The following is a 25,056-nucleotide window of genomic DNA, read 5'->3' on the forward strand; positions in this document are numbered from 1 at the left end:
TTTCAAACGTCCCGGAATAATTTAAGGTGGCGCGAATTGAATTAATTTTACAGTAAAAAATAAACCAGTCGTTAAGTTATTAGGGAATTTCTTTGATATTCGGGTATTAATCTTCCCTAAATGATCATCAAACATTTCGTTTACTTTATGAAAATAATAACATGTATTTCCTGACCGCAATTAATGACGACTTGTGCCATAAAACGGACATTACAGCTTTCTGCTCATAACCAATAGTATTTAATTAAAAATGTTCAATTATCGTCAATTGGACGCGACGTCTGCTCAATCTATGTCTGAATTTGACGCTGGGGTTCAGGTTAGTTTACTTTAGTTGTAGTTGTAAGGTTAGTTTAAAGTAGTTAAAATTCAACCAAAAGTTGCATTCTAAAATCTTCATACAGAGTTATTCTACAGATTTGAAAATCCATTGAAGAACCACAGTAACCACAAAAACTAAAAGTTTAAATATATCTAAAAAATAGACAAAAACTGCTTTGCAATTGTGAGACAGCCCTCAATAGAAATAAGCTCGAAAGGAGATAATAAAATTCATTAAAAACCTTCAAAAACCACAAAGACACAGTTACAAAAACCTATAGAAAAAATATAAAAATCGCTCTATAATTTCAAAATTTTTAGTGTAAAATTACCTCTAAAGAGCAAAATTATCCCGAATCTTGAGTTCGAGTGCAACTTTTTCAGGGCACTGCATCAATGTTCTGGTACTTTACCAATGAAATATTTCCCATTTAGCATTTCCATTTCCCTTTAACAGTTTGTACATTTTTTAAAGTAAAATATGTATTTAAGACAGGATAAATCTAGATTTTGGGATTATTTCCCAATAAAATAAAAGAAACAAAGAGTAATCTGCTTCAAACTTATAGAACATATTTAGTAATTTCAAATGACAAGTTCTTAAGGAAATATTGGTGAATAAAAATTAAAATTTAGGAGACAAATAAAGCGAAGGTACCTACTTATGTATGCTATAACTGTATCGGTGTGCAGCAGTAGCACTTTCATAACAACAAATGGCATTTGTTTTCACACATTATAAATTCATAAAACATATAACAATAATAATGATAAAAGAATAAAAGCAATAGTAAGTTCCAAATAATAATTAAATAGTAAATTTGACGTGAAGCCTTGGATGAAATGAATCCTTCAAATACCAGCCTACACATATTCAACCTGGATGCGAAGTGCCCACAACCCTACAGAGCAAAAAGGGCATAACCCGATTTGCTATTTTAAGTAGTGAAATAGACTCTGGAGTCTGCACCCAGTTAACAAATACATACATATGTTATGTTTTATTTTCATTTAAGATTATATACATATTAGAAAAAGCTAGCTACATGCCATGCAGTAGTTAGCAATAAAGTTGAGTCATAGGTTGATGTGAATATTAATGGCAAATGGGTGTTTAAGCAGAACGTATTAGAAATTTTTTTTTAATTTTTAGAGTTTGATACTGAATAATTTGGTTGATAATTTTTAAATAGCGTTTATTTTTCATTTTTACGTGAATCACTTCAGATTTTTCCTCCTAATAGTTTTTCTATATGATAAGAATTTTAAAATAAAAGTCGCAATTCTGGGAAATACTTACGTATTAAAAGAAAGAAAATTTGACAGAAAAAATCTCTTGAGCTATTGAAATTTTTGTACAAATTACTAAAGAGCTTTTCCCGCATAAAGGGAATGGCATTAAAATGATATAAATATATAGTGTGGAAGTTTTGGGTGGAACAGTCCATATAACTAAGATACCGAATATATGCGGCCAAAATCCTCGGACGCGTCGATTTTTATTTTCTCTTGCTGTTTTTTTATGATAAATTTATGTACACGGGATAGTCCAAAAATCAGGTACGACCACCAATTTTATTTTTCAAATGGAAACACCTATTTTTTATTTAATTTTTGAATTCTACACAAAGTTTTAAGTGTGTTTCATGTACTATGTCTTATACCTAAAAGCAACAAGTCTCGAGAGATTTACGATTGAACATATCAAAAACTAAAACTTTTGATTTCTTTTAAAATTTCTTTGAACCTGAAAAGGACCGATTTAATACAAAATAGCACCTCCTCATTACCACATTGATGTTAGGGCTTATTTAATTGAAATTTTTTCTGAACGCTGGATTAGGAGACAAGGCGTAATTGAATGACCGCCACGACCACCTGATCTCACGCCTTTAGATTACTTTTTATGGGGTTATCTTAAGAGTAAGATATACTTTAACCAACCAGCAATTATTGAAGCCTTAAAAGAAAGAATCCGTAATGAAATAAGAACAATTATTCCAGCAATGCTGCAAAATGTCAAACAAGAGTTTATTCACTGTCTTAATTCCTGTCAAAAAGTAGGTAGGATCCAATTTGAATATTTAATTTAATTGTTGCTCGTTGTTTTATTTTATATTAAATCGGTCCTTTTCAGGGCCAAAGAAATTTTAAAAGAAATCAAAAGTTTTATTTTTTGACATGTTCAATCGTAAATCTCTCAAGACCTGTTGCGTTTAGGTATAGGACATAGTACATGAAGCACACTTAGAACTTTGTGTAGAATTCAAAAATGAAATAAAAAGTAGGTGTTTTCATTTGAAAAAACAAAGTTGGTGGTCATACCTAATTTTTTGACTACCCTGTATACATGAATTTATCATAAAAAAAACCGCAAAAAAAATAAAAATCGACGTATCCGAGGATTTTGACCGCATATATTCGGCATCTGAGTTATATGGACTATTCCATCCAAAACTTTCACACTGTATGTATGTTTATTGCTATTGGAGCTGGAAGTACCGCTTTGACTGGCTGCTTCGACGTCATCCAGGGGCAACACTCAAATCTCCAGATTTAAGACCTAGACATACCTAGACATTACCAAACATCTTTGTTTTGTTACTTTTCATTTTTACAATAATTCCAAATTATGCTTTGTAGTTGATACAGACTGTTCAGCAGAATTACTTGCAACTGTCTGCTTATTTTCGGAACCCAAATGACCTAGTTTGGATAACTAAAAATAATACCATATATCAAATGTCCATGACGCTAATTTGGAGTATCACTACATAGTAGTGATACCACGGTGGGTAGTTCCGTTTGAAATCAAACCAGACAAACAAAATTTAGGTGGCAACAAAGTTAAAAATTTGTTGCCCGGTATTTGAATTTGTGGTTGGATTCCGAAGAGGCAGGTTGCGCCACTGGTTCAAGAGCCTTGGCTTAGGGGCCAAGGGCTGAAAGAAGAAGAAAGCAGCTGGAGCGGCAACCTTTGATGTCCGCGCTGCGCCTGTTTCATATTGTTTCCGGCTGCTAAGGACCTCTATTATGTAAACAACGTGCGCGTTTGAAGTCGCCGATTGCCGAACCGGTCGTAAAACATCCCGCAAATGAGATACGCTTGTTCCCGCAACAACCTCAAACTCATCAGCTCAACCAAGAAAAAGTGGTGTGGATGCTTCAGAAGAAGGGGTAAGAAACGATTCCCAATTCCGTCCGAGCAGACGCTGGATGGTGCCATATGAGCGACAATCTTCTTGTGGGTCAGAAGAGGTCATCTCTACTTGTTGGTAAACAACACATCAATCGCGAGTTGCGCAGTGTGAACGTGCACTTATCCTTATCGAGTGGCGAGCGACATCAAAGAGACCGCCGAGGACCACGTGGGGCTTTGGGGCCCGAGGCCTCCGCGGCAACTCGGGCAATTGGCGCTTTGTCTTGCTTTATTCATGTTCAGGTGCGCCGACGATGACGATTTGGTTTACAGGCGGAGAGTAACACAAGTAGCCGGCGGTGAAGTGCCATTTTTTAGGTTGGCCGTAAAAAGGGGCCGCCAGGCCTATCGCACGAACGATAAAATCCTTCGGAACTTTGGTCCCGTCACGTTTCGGGCTGCCGATGGCACGCATGGTCGTAGGCATGATCAAAATGTTTATAGTCTTAAATAAACTGTTGGTTAAGTGTACTCATAAAAGATTTTGATATCTGTATATGTAATTTGATACTTCTATTGGCTTCCGAGTTCTACTAGTTTCTTTATATCATCATCTATAAGAAAAAAAATCAGCTTTTTGACTGTTAAAATTCTCATCTGCTACCACTATGCTAATATCATCCAATAATATCCAGCGCCATATCCTGTCTTTGCTTATTGCATGAGCTTGACAAAGAGAAAAGCTGTCGCATTGATCCTACTACCCCAACTACCAGAATAGAGGCTCTAAATGCTATTAACACGCACGTACGTTATGGGCATTTTCTACCTTTATTTATGTACATATATGTACTAGAAAAGCATGATGAGAACATTAGTTTGAATCATAAGGCAATACGAATAGCGGAGGCAAATGAGTTTTAACCTTTTGTTTCACGGGTGGGTAATTTTTTACACGTTTTCACGTGTGAGGCCTGTTAGGATCAGTTTAATATATGATATGTTTTGTTAAAATTTTGAAATGTAGAAAAACCAATATAAACCTATTATTTCTACCACTTCTTAGCTTGCCTTAACTAAATTTCAGAAAGGAATATTTTTATCCGGTTCCAGAATTATGTCACTTATTGATGTACATTTTTAGCATCATATATTTTAAACGTTATTATTATTGAAAAAAAGAAACATAATGGTCAAATAAAATACATTATTTGAAAAAGGATATATCTAACATTATGACAAATTTAAAATGAATACGAAAACTTTTTCCAGATAGAAAATCTAACACAGCAAAATACAATCAAATAACGATTATTTTATCACGCAATAAAAACAAGATGCGATAATGTGCTCCATGCATAGCTAGTTTTTGCAAAATTTGCAAAAGTACTGTGTTGTGCGTCTTTTTTAATATTTGCAATATTCTCTTTTATTTGGACGTATACTTCTAGGCAAATTTTTGCTAGCTGCTCTGATAACATTTCATCAGTTCCAGTTCCAAGGACTTAAGATATAATTTCCAGCTTTTTGCACATACGTTAGCTGGATTATTATGCCAAAATATGATGAACGGTACGATAATTTAACCATAACCTTTGAATATGTGCCTATAAAAAAATTTACCACTTTGCACGGGTGAGGCCTGTGGGGACATACAATGCAATAACTCAAAAACCGATTGATATTTTTTTACGAAAATTTCAGTAAACTTATGTCACTAAGTAAATGAAAGGTACCTGGAACATAAACAGTTTAGTTTAAATATTTTCAGACTAATAGCTAAATTTAATTTTTACTTGGACTGATAGGCCTCACCCGTGACACGAAGGGTTAATAAACAAATTTAGAGTTGTCTTTTAGTTTGGTTTCGATTTTAGTATCGAATGATTTTGTTTCAAAATTATTAATACTTTTTATTCATGTTAGTTATTGATATCTCTGTAGATGCTTCTGCTTCTATTAATACTTTTTTTAGTTATGAGTATTGTTATTCAATTATAACTTGAATTCTGGAAGATTGAATCTTACTGCAAAAAAGAGAACTTTTATAGAGTAAAAATGATAAGCTATTTGAATTTAAGTATCGAAATTATTCAAGTTCGGGGTATTTGGTTCCTAAAATAGGTCCATTGTCGATTGTTAGACATCGATTGAATGAAGGTAGCAACATTTGAAAAAATTGCTCCAGTATTTGATTAGTGCTTCAACGAGCTTACGCGATCCGAATTAAGTACCGGTACCAGTACCCGTATCCGTACGAACCTATCGGCTTCTCAAAGAGAAAATTCCCCGCAAAGAATTATGTCATACATATTATAATCTTAAATGCCGAGTGGTAGCCATAAAACCGACTTCAAAACCCACCGCTTAATTTATTGAAAGGCGCCGACTTTGGACTATCTTCATCATTGATTTTTAATCACCACAAACCATTTAAGATATTTAACATTTGACTCCTTCGAAACGTCGTTATTTATTTCGGACAATTAAAATACATTCGGGCACTAATTTTAAATTATTGAAGCGGGGCAAATATTTGATAAACTGGGTGTTTTTTTGCTGGAATAGTTGCTACTGTTCCCCGAAATCTATTGAGAAAGGTGATGGTATGGCAAAGGCACCTTTATCTAAATTTATCTTCCCTGAGTGATACTCACAGAGGGCCCAAGTGCTTTCTATAAGCACCAGAATTCGTACTTAATTTCAATGTGAACCGCATAAGCACAGAATATACAGTATTGAAATAGGAATGTTCGCAGAATATTACAGAAGAATTAATATTGACGAAAAAGATGCAATCCATTACTTCAGATATACTCAAAGATGCCTTTTTGTTCGAGACTTCTTTAGAGAACTTTCCCAAAATTTCAATCTCCAAAGGGTCCATAAATGGCGTAAATTTTCACTTGGGTCGGTAGTTACTTCTTAGGCCATTTTGTATTCAAAAGACAGCCTTATGTATGATAAATGTATACGACCTATTTTCATATACTACAGGATATCGCAGTAAAGATGGGTTTCAAACAAACTTTCTTAAATTAAATAGAACAGCCAACATATTATTGAACTATTGAGTTAGCTCAGCAATCTAGAACTAGCTGTAGCAAACAACTGCTGGTGTTTTTTGAACGGAAGGTGTACTAATAATACTCTTATGATATCATTTTGTCGCCAGAAATGCGATAAGCATTGATATAATCGGCGCATATACAGGGTATTTCAGAATACGTTTACCAGCTGCTTAATGCAGGTTCCTGTGACCGAAATAAGAAATAAAATTCATACGAATATGGGTCCGTTTTCACTTTCTGCCTTAAATACAGGGTGATAAAAAATGTAATTTTTTTCGTTTTTTCCTAACGATATGTCTCTCCACCTATTTTACCCTCCTCAATTTTCATAAAAATATTTTAATGCTGGAAAGGACTTATTAAAAAACACTAAAGAAATCATATTTTTTTATCACCCTGTATCTTAGATAGAGAGCGAAAACTGATCCATGTTCATATGAATTTTATTTTTTATCTCGGTCACAGAAACCTACAGTAAGGAGTTGACACGCTTATTCTGAAACACCCTGTTTAAGACATGTAATGTCATCGTCTGTTTTGCCACCACGAATTAACGCCTAATTTGCCAAAAATGGAGGGTAAAAATCCACTTTACCTAGGTCATTGTTATTTTTTATATTCAGGGTGATTATTTATTATTGATTAGATGAAAAATCTGATGAATACAGTATTTTTAGTAAATTTGCTGGGACACATCGATATTCGTTTTGAGCACATTTTAAAACTCCATATTTCGAATTATACAGGATGAGTCACGAAAATCCATACAATTATCAGTTTTTGTTTTTTAAAAGGAATCACCCCATTTTCCTTTTCTAACTGAGAGCTGAGTAAAATTCAAAACGTACTTATGTAGCATCTCCTACAGCGAAAATTCATAGCTTTATAATTTAGTATTTATTCAATTAGGAAATGATTTATTCAGGTTAAATCACTTTCTCTGGTTTTCTTAAAAGTCAATGTGTCCTTTGGATTGCCGCCTTCAAGTAGGTGGCAGCTTCCCTACCAAGAGGGCGTGGGTGGCAGGACCCGTCTATTAAACGAGATCGAAATTGATTGCCACCGGCTTCCTTTAAAGTCGCACCAGCGACGTGTGAGGTAGCAGTCGGTACGATGACGTTATTATTCTTCTTATTCCACGAAAATTAATGTATCATTGGATGGACAAAGTAGCAATGCGACAAAAGATACATATTCAGGGCGGTTTTGTCGCAGAATGTTGTGACATTTGACAAAGCTTGGTCGGCCCCCGTGATAGTTCTTTGTGACTACATGATGAAGTATGAAGAGCAGCACTAATAATCGGGGCGATATTTCAGTAGTGACACGAGCCATTTGTTTCTATATCATTTTGAGTACCGCTGATGATGGTCGTACCCTTCCAAGAACCAACTTCATCTATTCCCCCGATCGGCCGAAAATTAATAACCCTGCGGTTTCTGGCGGGACGTTTTTGACTACAAAGGAAGCCGGGACTCGACTCGATATCATCGCTAATAGCCGACCCGCCTGCTTGACTCACAATATTTATATTACGTCCATTCCGACATGAGAAACGACCTTTCTTGTACTCCTGGTAGAGTGACAAGAAGTGTCAATGGTCGTCCCAAAATCAGAGAGTCACTGAAGACCGAGAAAGTGACGTTCTCAAATAAAATGCATTTCACCGAGCCAGTCATAAACTTACACACTCAAGAACTCATTTACTAGGAATGAATTCCTCATCTCTAACATTGATTCCCAAGAGAATGTTTTCTTCTTGGTTTCCTTAAGACATAAAGCTTCATAGATCATCACGTGGAGTTAACCCTTTCTTAATAGGGCGGATTAGGGCTCGAATAAGCCCTAAGTGAAAAATCTCTTATTGAAATGCCAATCTTTGAAAACGCCTTTTCGGCATCTTCACAAAGAAGTCTGTTTGTCGAGGCTCAATTGGACGATTTTAGGAATCCTCCGAAAGTCAGTCACCTGCCGCGTCAGCGGTCCTTAAAGCTTTGATAAAGATGTCAGAGATGGTCAAAGTAATGTTTATTGCACTAAGTATAGGATTTTGTATGCCCAATAGGACAGAGGTTATATATTAGAGAAATTTAAATGCATAAAGAAGAAGTGTATTCAATAACTCTGTTTCAACAGGAAATGCAAATATGATCTACTGTCAAATTTGCAAAATCGTCCATTAACGATAAATCAATAGGACTGATTAAGGGATGATTTTGAATATGTACATTAAAGAAACGTGTTAATAATCTGCCTTCAGAAGAAATTGTCTTTTTTGTTGGTTTTTAGAACCATCCCTAATCGCATCCTCAGCCCTAATTTACGATCCTTTGTAAAGTTGTCTTTTATCTGTATTTTTGTCGCGTCTTTTGAATTCGCATCTTTTGGATTCTAAAGATTTTCATTGGGGTGGGTTAATTTGGATTCAGTGACTAGCACAATGCCACTTTTATAGGGGCCAATAAATTATCCGTATAGAGAGGTTTATGACTTCTCAAGTCACTGCTTAATGATAACGTTTACTGCCTTGTTTTCAATAGTAAATCCATGAAATTCTTCATACTATACGTAATTTGAAAAAAAGTTCTTATATATTTATGTAATAAAAAGTAATTGAAATTAATCTTCTCAATGAGCTTGCTCTATAAGATTGCATCTGCTGAGTTGCAACGAATTTTTTAGTTTCTCAATCAGGAGGCCTCTTTGATACCTATTTTTGCTATTTTAAATTTCTTCCCATGGTACTATTTAAGTCACTACTGTGGGATTTACAAAAAGTTTTTTCGTATTTTTTACGTAAAAAAAAACTGCGAACAAGGTTTTAGGGTCAAATTAATTCTGTATTAAAAACTTTATCTGCAAACGTTGAAATGGAGATTTGTTATTCATTTTTTATTTCTATGTAGAAACTAGCGTGATGTTAGCATTAACAGCATAACAATTTGGCCCTTAGTTTGGGAGCACTTAACTCTTGGAATCATCATACACTAGTGAGCCCCAGTTATTATTATCTACTTAACATTTTAGAACAGAATCAATTTATGGCATCGCACAGCGGCGGACTACAAGGCTCTTTTTTGAGCCAAAGGCAAATTATTATTAAAGTTTAACACAAGTTCTGTACAGGTCAAACATCCCTCACGGAAGTCAATACTGTGATCTATCACAACAACGTGAAAGTCAATAACGTTCCCTTTCACGAATAGTGCAAATTTTGAAAAACCTTTACATCTGTTTGAAGTGAGTTTGAAATTAACTTCTTCTTTAGAAGCCTTTATAACCCCGGTTGTAAATCTCTTGAAATTTGTAAGACGCAGAGTCAGTGAGATCCAACCGAAATTGGGACTTTTTTGCAGTTCTTAGATACGGTGAGTAAATATGGAAATTATGATTAATGTCTCATTTTGGAAAGGAAAACTTGGGGTTGGATCATGATCCTTAAGTTCGACGTTGCACGGTTTGTTCCACATGAAACTGATCCGTTCCCTCAGATCTGTCATCGTCACCGAAGAATTTCGGCCTGTGACATGCGGACCGCATGATTAAGAGGCGTTAGACGTGCCTTCTAACAATGCGTTTCCTTTATTAATCGCACCGCATCGGCTCATCGATCAACCGGATCAAAAGAGCCGACGACTATAATCGAGGAAATGGTTAGCTTGACATACAGGGGCGTAGGTACGTGCATGGTATCTTTTTCACTAAACTAATATGTCGGGTTATTTTATTTGGAATACCGCGTGAAACGCCGCCAACAGAACTGAGACCAGATTTCCTAGGGAATGACATTAAAATGACTTGGGACTGACTCCTCGTGGAGACGTGGAATTTGTTTACACATATTTCTCCATAGTGAAGCGCCATTTCTACCAAGAATGCCGAAGTAGGTTTTGAAAACAATAGACTGTGGCTCGGCCGGTGATATTAATGGCGTCTCCGCATTTCCTCCCGTTTCGGTCGCAAAAAATTTCAAATTTCAACGGAAATTTTAGAAAAAAAATAGAAATAAATTGTGTATAATTAAAGGCTAAATTCATAGAAACGTAACGATTCTACGGTCAAAATTATGTCGGACGATGAACATGTAAACATCGCAGTTTCGAACTGTAGTTTAATTTAATAGCAGCATCATTTCTGCCAAAAATGATTAATAGGTTTTGAAAGCAAAACAATAACGTTTCGGTCGGCAGTAATGGCCTCTTTGCATCTTCTCCTGTTTCACTCGTGAAAAATATCGAACTTCGATGGAAATTTGGGAACAAAAATTGCCAAAATTATGTCTAATTAATGGATAAGGTAACATATAAATATAATGAGTGTTCGTTGGAGGTAATGCTTGGCTGAAAATAAGGAAAAATCGTGTTATTAAAATTGGATTTTGTTTGATAGTTAAGCGAATATTGTACTCGAAATTCCAAAGATGCAGGATAACTCATGGAGTGCAAACTGAGATAGAACTCAAAATTCATGTCAGTAGCATTAAAATGATAGTTTATTGCATTTTTGTAATGATTCTCCAAAAAGCAGTGCAGTACTGATCGATGTAAAGATGTTGTAAATATTATAAAAATGTTGCCTTAGACTGAAATGTAAATCCATTTAGAGTAAATAGAGTAAAATTTGTAATTAAAGTAAAAATATTGCACTTTTTGGTATTTTGCAATGGAGATGACGAAAAAATGTAAATAATAACTAGGTATGGGCAATGAGTTTACTGCATTGCCCGAGGACCAATTTCTAAATACCCATTTAAACTTTACTTTTAATTTGAATACTATCATTTTCACATTTTGGACAAAGTTAACTTGTTAAAATCTATCAAATTACATATTTTTTGGAGGGAAAGAATAAGGCTAATGATTATACATTTGCCCATATACATCTAGAACCGTTATTGCAAAACTAGTTAATTTAATTAAATATTACTTATAGAAATAGAAAATAATGTTTTATTCATATATTACTATACCCTGTATAAGTAAAAGACAAAAAGTTTATGTAACTATGTAGGACTATTTTCTTTAGTTTTAAGTCATTTCACTAGTGCCTCGATATAAACATCCTCTGTTTTGAAACATTTAATCGTTTTTTTGCGAAATTCCCATAATATATTCACTATCATATTTAGAATAATTCCCTGACATCTTTCCGAAATGATCTTGTCCAAATAATTAACATCTTGAAACAGCCTGTGATGGTAGACTTTCTGCATTAAATAACCCTCATAAAAAGTAATCCATAAGGGTTAAGTCAGGAGGTCTAGTAGACCAAAAAATATTTGAATATCTGTGAATTACTTTTCCATTGAAAATATATCGAAGGTATTCTCTAACAGCAAATATACTATGACATGAGACACCGTTTTGTAGTAACCAAATTTGTTGACGTTCTTGTAATACTAAATTCAATTTCACTGTCAAAGAACGATTAAATGTTTCGGAACAAAGAGTGACTATCTCGTGGCACTAATGGAATGGCTTGAAATTAAAATAAATAGTCCTACATAGTTGCACACAAAATTATCAACTTTTCTTATTAATTTTTTTCTATTAATAAAATAAATAATTGTTATGCATTAATTTCTTATTTAAATTCGGCAATTATTATGAAAACATATTAAGAGATGAAAAGTTAGCATGTGTTCAATAAACAAGAGATAAATATGTGTTATTGAAATTAACAATAATAAAATTTTCTTGAGCAAATTTCTTATTTTTAAGGAAGCTGCTACACGACTCCAAAAATTTGGTGTCTGATAATTTCATTTTAGATCATACAGAATGTTTTATGAAACATGACTTTTTTTTGTAAAATTAATATTTAGACACACTGACTATTATAAACATAGATCTAAAAACGGCTTTGTTTTTATAATACAGGGAGTTAGACACCAACAGTTTCTGTGTGAATTGTATTTAGATATTTCAGTTTTCTCTAATCGAGACGACGACGAAAAAATAATTATTTCGCCGATAAAAAGAGTGCTACTGGAATTTAAAGTAAACTGTTATCAATCCTCAGAATCTCCGCATTTAAAGAAACACGGTCGTTGAGAGCGAAACATTATGGCCCAGAGCGCGTCGGAAGCCGAAAAATTTATAAATGAGCATTTTTCATGTTTAATCTGATATTTGTTTTAACGTAACATGGTTAAATGCGGCAGAGGAATGCTTTTTACCGACCCGGCTAGACCTTTTTTTAAAGTGACCCGATTGAATTCGTTGATTTTTTTTCGGCAAGTCCGGCATTGCGAATAAATCAAGAGGGTGTTCGTTTGGGTAGATTTCTTTATTTCAAAATACTACAATGTAATCTAAAAAATATACATTTAAATCTACTGTGCTGTAATTAAATCTATTAGATCTTCTCTAAATATAAATAAATCTTCTATATCTTCTCTAAAAGAAAATAGCTTCGTCATTTATTTTCAAGTGGCAGCTTGAATTTGAGATTTATAGACTTCTATAAGGAGAAAATAAAGAAAAAACAAAGAACTGGAAATATGAATTTAATCATTATTTCAGTAATGGAATTTAATTAGTTCCTGTTCTATACTACTGTTGATATCACCGAGATCTTAATAACACATTAAGACAGTTACCTTAACGAAATTTATTGCTTGCAGTTGAAATCTATAGACATTATAAATGAACTCTTCGGTCAAATATTAAAAAAATGTGTTTTTAAATAAATTGCCACTTGTAAAACTTAAATTTACTTTATGGGACGATTGAGGAAGAGGATTGAAGACGTGTGAGATATTTAATTTCCACTTACAGCTAACGTAAAACGTAGATTATGAGACATAACATATGTTTTTTCTTAAAAGAGTTTTAATTTCTCAAAATAACAATAAAAAAATTGGGAAAGATACTTTCTAGACAATATGGTGAACGAAGCTACTTCAAAACTTGTAGGTGTATGTCTGGTTGTATACGAGATGCGGTTCAGAAATAAGGAATCCTTGCAGATTCATTAAATTTATAAAAAGAGTAAAAATAAAAAATAATTATAAATAAGGATTTTCAGGAATATCCTCTTCAAATACCATACCTACCTATTTGGAACATATTTTTTTATATCGTAGGAGGGTTTTCATTTTATTTTCTGGGAATAAAATTAAAGGTAATAGTGATATCAAAATATATACTGCTCTCAAAAAGGACTTTTTTTCTTATCAAAAGCCTTTCCTTCCCTTTTTTCTTTATCAGAAAAAGTAAAATATTCCCCACCAATTTTCTATTGTTATTCTCTGCACAGACATGAAATGTAATGTTTACAGCTTTTTTTTTAACTAACCGATGTAATTCCTTGATCCTTTTCAAAAGCTGTTCGTATTAACAGCTATTAAAATTGTTGAATTAAATCAACCGGCGTATTGTGATCAACTGATTTATAACTATTGATTGTACCAGTAAGGGCGTCAGGTTATGACCTACTCCTACTAAGACAAATTAAATTTTTGCCGTTATTAACCGGGCAATGAAAATATTACATGTGATAACGCACGGTTTTTTAATCAAAGGTATCGTATTAATACAAATAATGATTATAAATTAACAATTACTATTAAAAATTTAAATAATAGTAATTTGTCACACAAAGGTAAAACAAGTACATGGTTGAATGCGCTGTTGCCTTTATACATCATGGCTGACTTGTATATAGAGAATGCAATGTCGATATTGCTATTCGTGACTCGCTAGTGTCAATCAGGCTTTAATCATATGTTTTTTTATATTTGTTTGTATAGTCTCCACCAGAGGACGCAGCAAATCGAAAAACAGTGATGTGGCTTTCAGAATTCAGAATAAATTTTAAACGGTACGCGAAAGTATGCCAAAATGTTTAGTTTTAAATCGGTATATTTTGTTATATTTACTTTAATTATACATTTCTCGCGATCAGAAATATCAGATAAGCGGCTGTGTGTGGACGAGAAATGCTCAGGTATCCTACAACCATAGTATTATATTCAATGAATGACATATCGCTTAAGTACCAAATCTGCTTACCTATCAATTTCAGGCCTTATTTCGATCGGAAAAACATTAAAAAAGTACAATAGCATAGAGGAAGGCATACTTTCTTTTGGCCCGGATGAGGAAGTAAAGATATTTAGCTATGGAGCAGGAACTAGATCAGATCTTCTTGGTGTTGAGATAGCTGGCAAACGAGGCTATGCAAATAAGGACTTTATAAGTGAAACGCATCGGGTCCAGCGTCCTAAAATACTGGTGAACACACAACTATCAGAAGAGGAGCAAGTGCTGTTGAAAAGTGAAAATAAGATTCCAGAAATAAAGGCTGATACCACTTTGGAGGCTTTTGAAATCGTTGATGGAACTAAAATACCTTTCGATGTAGCTAGTCTGAGTACAGAAGCACCATCACACGATGGAAACGTGCTGGAGGAATTTCAAGATACAAAACCATTAGAAGCAGGTTAGTTAACTCTGGGTTTTTGGCTTTTTTTTAGTTAACAAATAAAGTTATGTCATATTTTAAAAATGACACCTTTCGGAAAAAATCTAATAAGTGTCTTTTGGTTCTAGGTAATATTCTTTACAACTTGTATATTTACATTATTTCCTTAGAACGCATGATAACTCAGCTAAATTGATTTAAAGAAATTGACAAAATTTTGTATTTAAGTATCTTTTAATTGATTAATTTTTTAACAAAAATAAACAAAAAACAAAAATAGCTTTAAATTGTTTTCTTAGGATTGCAAATGTTTTATTTATTTAGAGGAGTGTATTCTTGAAGTTACAGTCGTAAGATATAATAATCTTAATCAGTTCATATTTTATATTCATATAATATAATGTAGCTATTTGGCAAGCATTTAATCAGAATAACTAAATATGTGGTTAATTGGATTGATAAAGAATACAACATAATGGTGTGAGTACTCTGTGTTTTACTTGTGTTTTGGTTTAGTCACAGGCCTTGTTTGTACAATGATGAGAATGTATAATTTTTCTGTTACTATTTACAAATATTGTTATAGTTCCCGACAGCTCACCTGTGGATAAACCTGATGTATCTTCCAAGGAAAGCATAGCAGAAAATGTTACACAACCTACACCAACAGAGGATCAATCTGATGAAGAAGAAGTAAGCAAGGCATTTTTTTAGATTTACAAAGATTTTACATATAGCATGTTTACCTATATTTAGACACTTTGAGTCAGTTTATTATTGAGGACAGAAAATAATTTTAAATATAAAACTTGCCTTGAATATTCTGTATATTTTTCTCTGATTTGAAAAATATATATGTTGACATTACATTGTTTAATGTTTTCAAATCAATTATATTTATAAATTGAAATTCTAGCATTTCATAACACCTAACTATAATAACTGCGATTCATTTTCAAAAAATATGTGTTTTATTAGAAATTTACCAATTTTATATATTTTTTTTTGAACTTTTTAATGTTAATTTTTTTCATCCAATAACATTTTCTAGTGATTTATGAGAAATCTTACAACTTTGATATTTAAAATTTTTCCTCATCTCATGATAAACTTTCCAGAAGTAGTCTAGATATAAGAAAACATTTTCACATACCAACTTGGAAATTTAGGAAGGTGAAGATGATAATGGAGATGATACAGAAGATGATTCTGATGATGAAGCAGATTTTGAATTAAATGAGTCACCTACTAATAAGATGGAAACTGTGATACAAGATACTGCTACTGATTCCATTAAGAAAGCAGATACATCCTCTCAAATTTTGCACAACATATTAGGGAATGATGTCAGTAATGCAATAGAAAATGTAGAAGCAAATCAAAAAAATGAAGGATTTGTAATTGGTGCAACTGAGAAGGTGTTACCAGTTAGTGGGAGAGAACAATTTAACAAATATGAAGGTAAATTATATGTTACATATTTTTTACCCTTTTATTTCAGGCATAGAAATTGTAAGCAAGTGAAGCAAATACCTATTTTCTAATTTTTACAAATAAACATTTTGAAAGCCGTTGGCTTTTTAGAAATCGTTTAATTTTCTAATCGTGAGATCGTCGTCACATACAGCTGAAAATATTTAAAACTGGAACACAGTGTAAATGTCAAATGTATAATTATTTCGTTTGATTAAATGAAATCGAATTTTCAGGTTACGTTTCTTTTCGCTTTCAGGTATTTTGTTATATAAATGGCTGCCTCAGTACGTGAACGTAGTTATATGTTTAATGGATTTAACTGTACGTGTTATATTGCACTGGTTTAAAACTTGATGGAAAGATTATTGTGAAAGAATTTTTGATTGCCACCACGCTGTAAAACATCACTTGAGCGGTGTTAATATGATTTAGAGCTTAGGAAATGACATTTTATGCAACTTCATTTTCTATCATTTAAAAATTATTCATCTACTATTAATAACACCTTTATATGAATTTTTTCTTAAGACAAGATTGTTAAAAATAAAGATGACCTTGTTCAACTCGTGTTGACGAACGAAACGAAAGTTCGCTTCGTTCTTGCCGCAGAATGGGGACGTTAAACAATATGTCGTCTTTCTTATCTGGTTAAATGAATAGCTATTTCAATAAGATTTGTTTCGTTCTAGATACAACAGGAGGCCCTACTGTTGTCGCACCACCAAACATTGATAAAATAAGTACTACACTTCCAGAAAAAAAAATTGATAATGATGTACTTCCATTAGAAGCTCAAAAAAAAGAAATCGCACTTGAAGTGAACACAGGGTCTATAGTTTCAGAGGCCACAAAGGAAACTATTTCCAATAGCTCTGAAGAGGACAATACACAAACTCTTTCTGCTGCTTCTGGTGATGTTGGTCTTCAGAATGAAGAGGGCAGTGAACCAAGTGAAAATGTTAAACACTTTGCTCCCCCAGAAGAAAACAATAATAATGTAGTTCCTATAACTCAAGTTCCTATTGAAATTGAAGTTTTGGCTCCAGAAGTAGAGGCTGTAATATCAGATCCTTCTGACACAATATCTGCTGAATCCTTTGTCTCAAACCCACATGATTCACCTGTTAAAAATGATGTTCAAGTTGACAATGGTGAAACTCTAAAAAATGAAGAATCGAAAGGTGAAGGTATTTTTGGCGGTATTGGAAACATTTTGCCTTTGTTTAATTTGGTCTCCAAGCAGGAAGATACTGTTGAGTCAGCTAGTGAAATAAATGGTTTACCTGATGATAATTCTAGCCATCTAGTTCTTGAAGAAAATAAAGAAAAGATAGTAGATTTTATTGAAAATAAAGCTGAAGCTAATAACGCGGAAGGGAAAAATTCTATAACAGATTATTTTGGTACAGAAAAGATGGAAAATGTTGATTTGAGTAATGACAGAATTACAGATAAAGTAGTTAACCCACCTGAAGAAATTGAAATTACAAAGGAGACTTCTGCTGACCCAAATAATTTTCAACAACAGCATAGTGCATCTTCAGCAGGTGGATTTTTTTCAGGAATACTGTCCCTTTTCGGCTTTAGCGATGAAAAAAGTAATATACATGAGCAAGTTAAGCCATCTTTCACAGAAGACATTAGTCATAATGTTGGAATTCAAAAGGTAAGATGATAAAGCTACAATATAAGTTCAATTTAAGAGGGTTCATAGAGTAAAGTTGATTTGTTACCTACTGCTAAATATATCTTCTAAATGTGAGAGTTGGGACGTGATCAGATTACCAATACATTAACCAAACAACAAAATCACTCACATCATTGGAATTAAATTACAGATTTAGACCCATTAAGTGAGAATTGCAGCAAGATTAATACCATGGTTAATTTTGCAAGTCCATAAGAGCGAATGTCAGATCAAGATCTATCCTATTTTCCATTTTCATTATTTTCAAAGCGGTTGTCCGTGGAAATTTTACTTTGATTTTGGTCTATCTTTCAAATAATGTGCAAATGGGATATGCAGGAAAATGAAGATTTTTTTCTATATTCGTTTTAGGGTCATGATATAAATGATGATGTCGATATTGGCCATTCTCTGAGTAATTTAAACCAGAAACCTAATGACGACCAAACCTGTGATAGTAAGCCAGAACAGTGCCCCCAGATTGTCAAAGAAGGTTTCTGTGATAAAGATGGTAACGACTGTCCTCAAGATGAAGTACTTTCTATATCTAAGCAGGACAAATTGCTGAGAAGCTTTAGCGCGGAGAACTTTGAAGTAAATATTAATATTTTGTGTATAATTATAAACATGATTTATATTTTTATTAATCAAATTAATTATGAAACTGAAACAACTGTTATTAATTTACAACTTTGTTCGACATATTGCAGAAGCTCTTCGTGGAAGCTTTTAGTTCAGATCTGTTCTTATACCTCACTACTACCTCGTTCTCAGTTCTGGTTTTAATATTTGTGTGGATTTTGGTTGATAAGTGTCGACGGGAAGGACCATTAATAGCACGAATTAATAAATTAGAGCAGCAGTTGTTGACAACATTAAAGGAGAACGATGCACTGCACGAGAAAACAACATTATTTGTTGAAGAAAAAACTCAGTTAGTTGTGGAAACTGTGCCAAATGAAGTAAGGGTAATTATTTGTATTTAAAAATGTTTTTCCATATGTAATTTTTAAGTTTAGTAGATAATTATTTTTCATTATTCATCCCTATTGACCCAACATAGAAATCTCAGGAATTTTAAGAGAATCTATTAAATGGAGGCAAAGGTGACTTTTTAAGCGCAGATTAATATTTAGTTTTATCATTTTACAAATTTTAATTGTTTTCAAATCAATTCAATAAATTGAAAATGTGTAAATTTTCATACTTGTATTTTCTGACTTTTTGACAGTAACATAGTACATCAAAACTAAGATGACATTCCTACAGAATAGAGTTCTTCACTAGTATACGAAACTTTGTCTTCTTTTAATCATGTATCTCTTATGGTTACTAAGATTGACCTGTTGAAATTGAAATTGGGGGCACCTTGTAAATTCAGTTCGAGTCAGCCAGTATACTAATTTTATAGGTTGTCAATGAACTGAATACTAAACTGTCTAAAACAATCGAAGAAAAACTGGCTCTTGAGGATCAGATCCTAGCTTTGGAAAAGGAATTAGATAATTCCACTGAAGTTGGAATTGAACTTAATAAGATCATATCAGAAATGTTAAATTCTGGCGATGGAAGCGAAATTCTTAAAGATAATATTGAGCAGATGCAAAAACGTTTATTGGAACAGCAAAACACTATTAACAGCCTAAATAACACTCTCAGTATTCGGGAGACTGAGAATTATGAAATTAAGCTTGAGTTGGATATTACAAAGAAGAAAGTTGGTGATTTACAAGGAGAAGTTGATATGGTAAGCATATTAATTCACTTTTATTATTTTTATATTTTTTTCTATTTGTTTTTCACTTAGAAGGATGGATGTTATATTTATTCCAAGATTTAAATATTTTTCGCATGAAAATAAATTTTTTTTGTGAGGAATGAGAATTATTGAGTGTGGTTACAAATTTTACAAACATTTTAAAAAATATGGTATTCTTTAATAATTAAATATTATACCTGCTAAACTGACAAGGTTTGCCATAGGACATGTAACGTGATGAAATTGGAAGAGGGAATTGTGGCGTCTTATGCGCGTACCATAATTTTATGACTACATTAAAAACTACGCGAACACAACTTCTCATGGATAAAATTTTTTTAGATGGTTGAAAAAATATTAAAGATTGAAGAAGAGAAAGACCGACAACATGGAAGTTTAGAGAGCGAAATAGCAATATACAAAAATAAGTGTAAAGAGGCCTTAACCCAAGAGCACGTTTTAAGAAACAATATTATTGTAAGTTCATCAAAGGTATAACTGTTTATTTCCTAAGTATCGTTTTTTATTTTTTAGAGTTTAAATCAGAAAGTTGCCGAACTTCAGAGACTATCGGATACTAAGATCAAAGAATACGATTCATTAAAAGAGACCTTAAATACTGTGAAATCTGTTAAAAATGATAAGAATGCATTAAAATCTTTCCTAGATGTTAGTGAGGTGAAAGCACAATTGGAACAAATGAAGTCTGAAAACTTGAAATACTCTCAACAATTATCTAAAGGTATGTTGCTCGTACAAGAACTGACGGGATTTTGATAAAACCGAATTTCTCCATATACAGAAAGGGAAGCTAATGTGTCGTATACAACGCAACTTCAGAATTTAACCCAAGAGATTGAAGAGTTAAGGCTGAAATATGAGAGAGCAGATAAAGACAAGGTGGAAATTAATACCAAGCTGGAAGTACTGAACAACTATTTCAAGGAAAAGGAGGCACAAATGCGGAAGTAAGATGTTATAGTGTACTTATTTGTAATATATTTGTTGATTTTTGTCATCAATAGGGAAATAAATAAACATGAGTCGTTATGGGCAACGAAAGAGGGTGAAGCCACATCTACTACCGAACGAATACGCTACATGCAAGAAGAACTGCAAAATTACAAGTGAATGTTAAGGCAATGAATCGAACACTTTAATGTAAAATACTTTTTTAGATGTCAAAACGAGAATCTAAAACAAGAAATTATAAACCAGGAGGTTGAGCTCAAGAGTCAAATTTCGATGCTTGAGAAGAAGAATCAAGAAAATTGGGTAACCCAACGTCAGGCAGAAAGAAAGCTGGAGGAAGCGAGGCATGAAGCGGCGATTTTGAGGAATCGACTGACGTTAAGAGAACGTACACTTGCTGAGGGAAATAATTCCATTAGTAAGAAAATTCGAAAGTACCAAATTTCAATCAATTTAAAATCTTACAATATGACCACTAATTTTTTTATAACACCTACTTGTACACTCATTAAAATTTTTTTTTAATATTATGTCCTGACAACGACGTCATCTTTCTCTCGTTTTGTTTGTCTCTTCAGGGCTGCAATCACCTCCCCCGCACCATCAGAATGGCGAACTTCCAGTTTCACCCAACCCGACTCAATCACCTCCATTACTTTTCAATCCCCGGGACCATATTACCAAATCTCCACCGCTTAAGGTGATGCCGCCTCCGCCATTTTTACCACCCCCACTAGCAGGAGCGCCGTTCATGCCGCCACCTCCCTTGGATGGAATGATGTCACCACTGAGCGATATTAGCGGGATGCCGCCGTTCTTGCCTGGTTTAACACCTGGAATGTTTCCAGGTAAGCATAAAACATCGGTTTATCCCGGGCAAAGTTGTAAAAGATGTTAGACCATGAGCTACATTATATAGGATTATTTACTGAAGTGTGCCATTTAATGTTATGAAAAATTATACAAGAAATAGTAATGTGTTTGTCTCTAATAGCTTATTCTTATTTCAGGAGATCATAGACCTCCACCTTTAGGCAGAATGAGCTCTCCTCCTCCTGTAGGTGGCAGATATAGTCCCGAATCCACGGTTTATTCTGAATATGATAGGTATGATTTAGGAATTAGGAACGACACTTTAGTAACATTTTTTTTACAAAACTCAGGGTAAATGCAATTGTTGTGCAATTAAAATTTTGGTATAATCTTCTCCGGCACTCAGATAATGAAAATGAAATTTGATGTGAGAGTATGAGTTAAAATAGCTCACGATCCGTACCTTTGATAGGTCTTTTTTTTAAAGATACTCGAGCTTTGTCCTGTATCTATAGAATTACAGCAACTATTGCTGTTACTGGTTCCATTTTTTAACTGTAGTAGAAAATGAAGGTACTTGCTTTCATTACGTAACTATTTGCGAAATGAAATTTAGTCTCTGGTTTCGATTAACAAAGTTGTCATTTTATTTCTCAAAAGTTAAAGAAAATATACTAGACACGTCCAACAATAAATATTAGTTACCGCATGATTTTTGATAAAATACTTAACTTCGTTCGCATTGGCATCAAACGTTGTTCGGGGGAATTTATACTTCTTTCCCTGGACACCGATATAAATTTAGTGGACTGCTTCTGCGGTTGATTTTAGGGTTGTGATATCGAAGGATCACTCTCATTTTGGTTAGACGAGAGAAACTGAATTGAAACTTGTTTCGGTTTCATTCTTTTGAGTATGTATTGTCTAAATATGTTTAATCTAAGTTCTTTTCTACGAGAGTACCTAGTCGTTGATGATTTCAAGAGTAAAAACTGCCTTGACAACCGAGTAGATACCTTAATTCTCCACTCCCAATCCCCCTTCTACTGTCCTAGCGACCATAAAGCTGTAATGAGTGAGATGAAAGGATCTGTTCAGTCTGGGAATTGGCCCTTTATCGGCCTCTAATTTTTTACTTTTTGAAATCACCAAATGTTGTCTCTAAACTCTGGTTCTTTGAGTTCAATTTTGCATAGATATATGACCTTATGGGAAATTCCGGCGGTGTGGTTTTTATTATACCGGCAACAAACTGTACTGCCAACAACTGTTATATACCACTTTCCGATGGTACTTTGGGTTTAAGATAAACCTTTTGGCATGTTTTATTATCAACCTTCGGAATTCTAAAAAAGCCTGTACTGTGTTCAGACAGACGTTTTGCCCGATGCCGATATGAACAAGGGTCAAAATGCTTCTAAACTTTCCAATTTATCACTCTCTTAAGGATCGTGGCCAAGCGTTTAATTCAGGTTGGCTCAGGTTAGCGTAAGTAACTAAACTTTAGTAACTAGGATGTAATAGACAATATAGGTATAAGTTACACAAATTAATAGGTATGATCGAAGAACTCCCTCGCCACCATATGATTCCGAATACGCTGCGTCCCCACCACCTATACGAGGATACAGTCCATACAACGATCGAGACCAATTACGGGACGATAGGAGAGACTATAAAAGACCCCAACCTAGGAGCAATGGAAGAAATTCAAAAGGTAATAAAATTTTTAAAATGATATTCTTTTTGATCGAATTTAACTTTAACCATTACCTCTTTACTATAACAGTTACAATAGATAGAAAAAAATAGTGATTGCACTAGTTTTGCTAATTTGTTATTAGAAATGTAAAGCATTAATTAAGATTCTTATTATACAGGTGTATATATATACAGGTGTTCATAGTTCAGGCTCCGAGAACGATTCATTAGGCAGAGCAACCAAGAAGCCACAAAGGAAAGTCTAGCGTTTAGTCTGTTGTTTTTATTACTAAGTAGGATTTTTTAATGATTTTAAATATTGCCAAAAAATTCTGAATCTTCTATTGAGATTACAAAAGTAAGTGCTCTAAGGGTGAGCTGTTGAGTTATGGTTTAAACTGATTGAATTAAGTCCGTTACCTATATATTTTTATATCCATATGAAATACATCGCTATGAATCTATTGTCAAAACTAATATCCGATTAATATCAGCTGATACGAGGAGGGATTTTAACTTGATTAATCTTAAGCCCCAAAAATTCGCCCTATAAAAGAATCCGGCTCCCGTTGGTACTGGTGCTGTAATGATAATGACGTATAATCCGGCTAAAGATAATCATACTTTCAAAATTTTGTCACAAAACGCTCTCCTTCTCATAACAATTTTCTTTTGATCTTTACTGCTTAAATAATTATTATTATTCGTAGAAAAATACGCTTTTCAAGTTTTTTTTATTACAACAGCTGTACTAAATAACGTTACCCCTTTTAATTTTCCCTTCTATATACTCCTGTAATATTTAAACGTTGATATAATATACGGTGGTACCTATTTGAAAAGATCGTTTATTTTGTAAATTTTTTTGGTCTTTATTTAAGTACAATTTTGTAACTATTGTATTGTAAAAAGTGTATAAAGTAATATTGTAATACATTTATTTGAATAATTATTCTTCTAATGTTTATATTATTTTTGCCAGTGAGACCAGTGCATGACTGAAACGCCGTGCCCGTTATCATGTGTTCGCCATATTTTCAAAAAACTGTTTTTTCGCCCCTGATCATAAATCCTTTGAAACTTAAACGATAATATGGAAACAAAATTTCCCTAAAAAATTTTTATTTGCCAGATATTCTTCCTGAACCCACAAACAGAATTCTAATCTTTTTTCATTTTTCAGTTCAAAGGTATACAAAAATTTAATTTTAGCCGGGTTTACTTTATTTTTCCAATAGAAATTTCTAATATTTTCTCGAGGGATATTAAATCTGAGAAGATTAAGGCATGTTACGACTTTATGCTTTATTCCAGCTCTGCGTTTAATAATTCGAGCACTTCAAGAATCGTTTTCGATACTCGAAAGATAATTTAAACGCAAAGCTGGAATGAGGGATAGTCACAATAGGCCTTAATATTTATATATTTTTCCTACCACTATTTGCACTCAGTTTTGTTCGGGATATTAAAGCTATACTAATCATTCTCCAACTCAAATAGGTATCAGTATTATTCGCTCATTATGTGTAACCCTCTAACGTGGATTACTTTTATTTTTGAGAATATTCCTGTTTCATTAAATACCTCATTTATATGCTTATTCATATCACTGCAGGAGATTGGGATGTGTGTTATTAAATTTTCTGTATCCATTTTTTGCCTAAAGGACTTTACGACCATCAAGAAGCAC

The 25,056-nt window shown here is 33.4% G+C and overlaps 2 protein-coding genes across 3 annotated transcripts in view; one reads left to right on the forward strand and one right to left on the reverse strand.

The window, feature by feature from the left end:
- LOC136418351 (uncharacterized) overlaps positions 1-25,056 on the reverse strand; it is a 67,169-nt gene that overhangs the window by 29,508 nt on the left and 12,605 nt on the right. The window lies entirely within an intron of this gene.
- On the forward strand, positions 14,290-24,281 carry Tango1 (transport and golgi organization 1). Of its 2 annotated transcripts, none has more exons than XM_066404369.1 (17): positions 14,290-14,481; positions 14,560-14,976; positions 15,545-15,651; positions 16,128-16,419; positions 17,124-18,100; positions 18,494-18,715; positions 18,832-19,083; positions 19,533-19,868; positions 20,223-20,357; positions 20,415-20,622; positions 20,683-20,848; positions 20,906-21,007; positions 21,059-21,270; positions 21,431-21,700; positions 21,863-21,959; positions 23,222-23,382; positions 23,546-24,281. In XM_066404369.1, exons 1-17 carry the CDS (start codon positions 14,376-14,378, stop codon positions 23,569-23,571), a joined length of 4,086 nt encoding a protein of 1,361 aa, XP_066260466.1. In that variant the 5' UTR covers positions 14,290-14,375; the 3' UTR covers positions 23,572-24,281. The 2 variants fall into 2 exon arrangements, with proteins under 2 accessions (XP_066260466.1, XP_066260465.1); XM_066404368.1 differs by having other exon boundaries at positions 23,562-24,276.

This window comes from Euwallacea similis, chromosome 34 (genome assembly GCF_039881205.1).
Source record: "Euwallacea similis isolate ESF13 chromosome 34, ESF131.1, whole genome shotgun sequence".
NCBI lineage: Eukaryota > Metazoa > Arthropoda > Insecta > Coleoptera > Curculionidae > Euwallacea > Euwallacea similis.

Excerpts from the sequence above, each read along its gene's own strand:
- Tango1 (XM_066404368.1), top strand. The coding sequence starts at position 14,376 with ATGTTTAGTTTTAAATCGGTATATTTTGTTATATTTACTTTAATTATA. Across the intron at positions 15,652-16,127 it reads ATCAATCTGATGAAGAAGAA|GAAGGTGAAGATGATAATGG; the intron begins GTAAGCAAGGCA and ends TTGGAAATTTAG. Across the intron at positions 21,701-21,862 it reads AACACCTGGAATGTTTCCAG|GAGATCATAGACCTCCACCT; the intron begins GTAAGCATAAAA and ends TTCTTATTTCAG.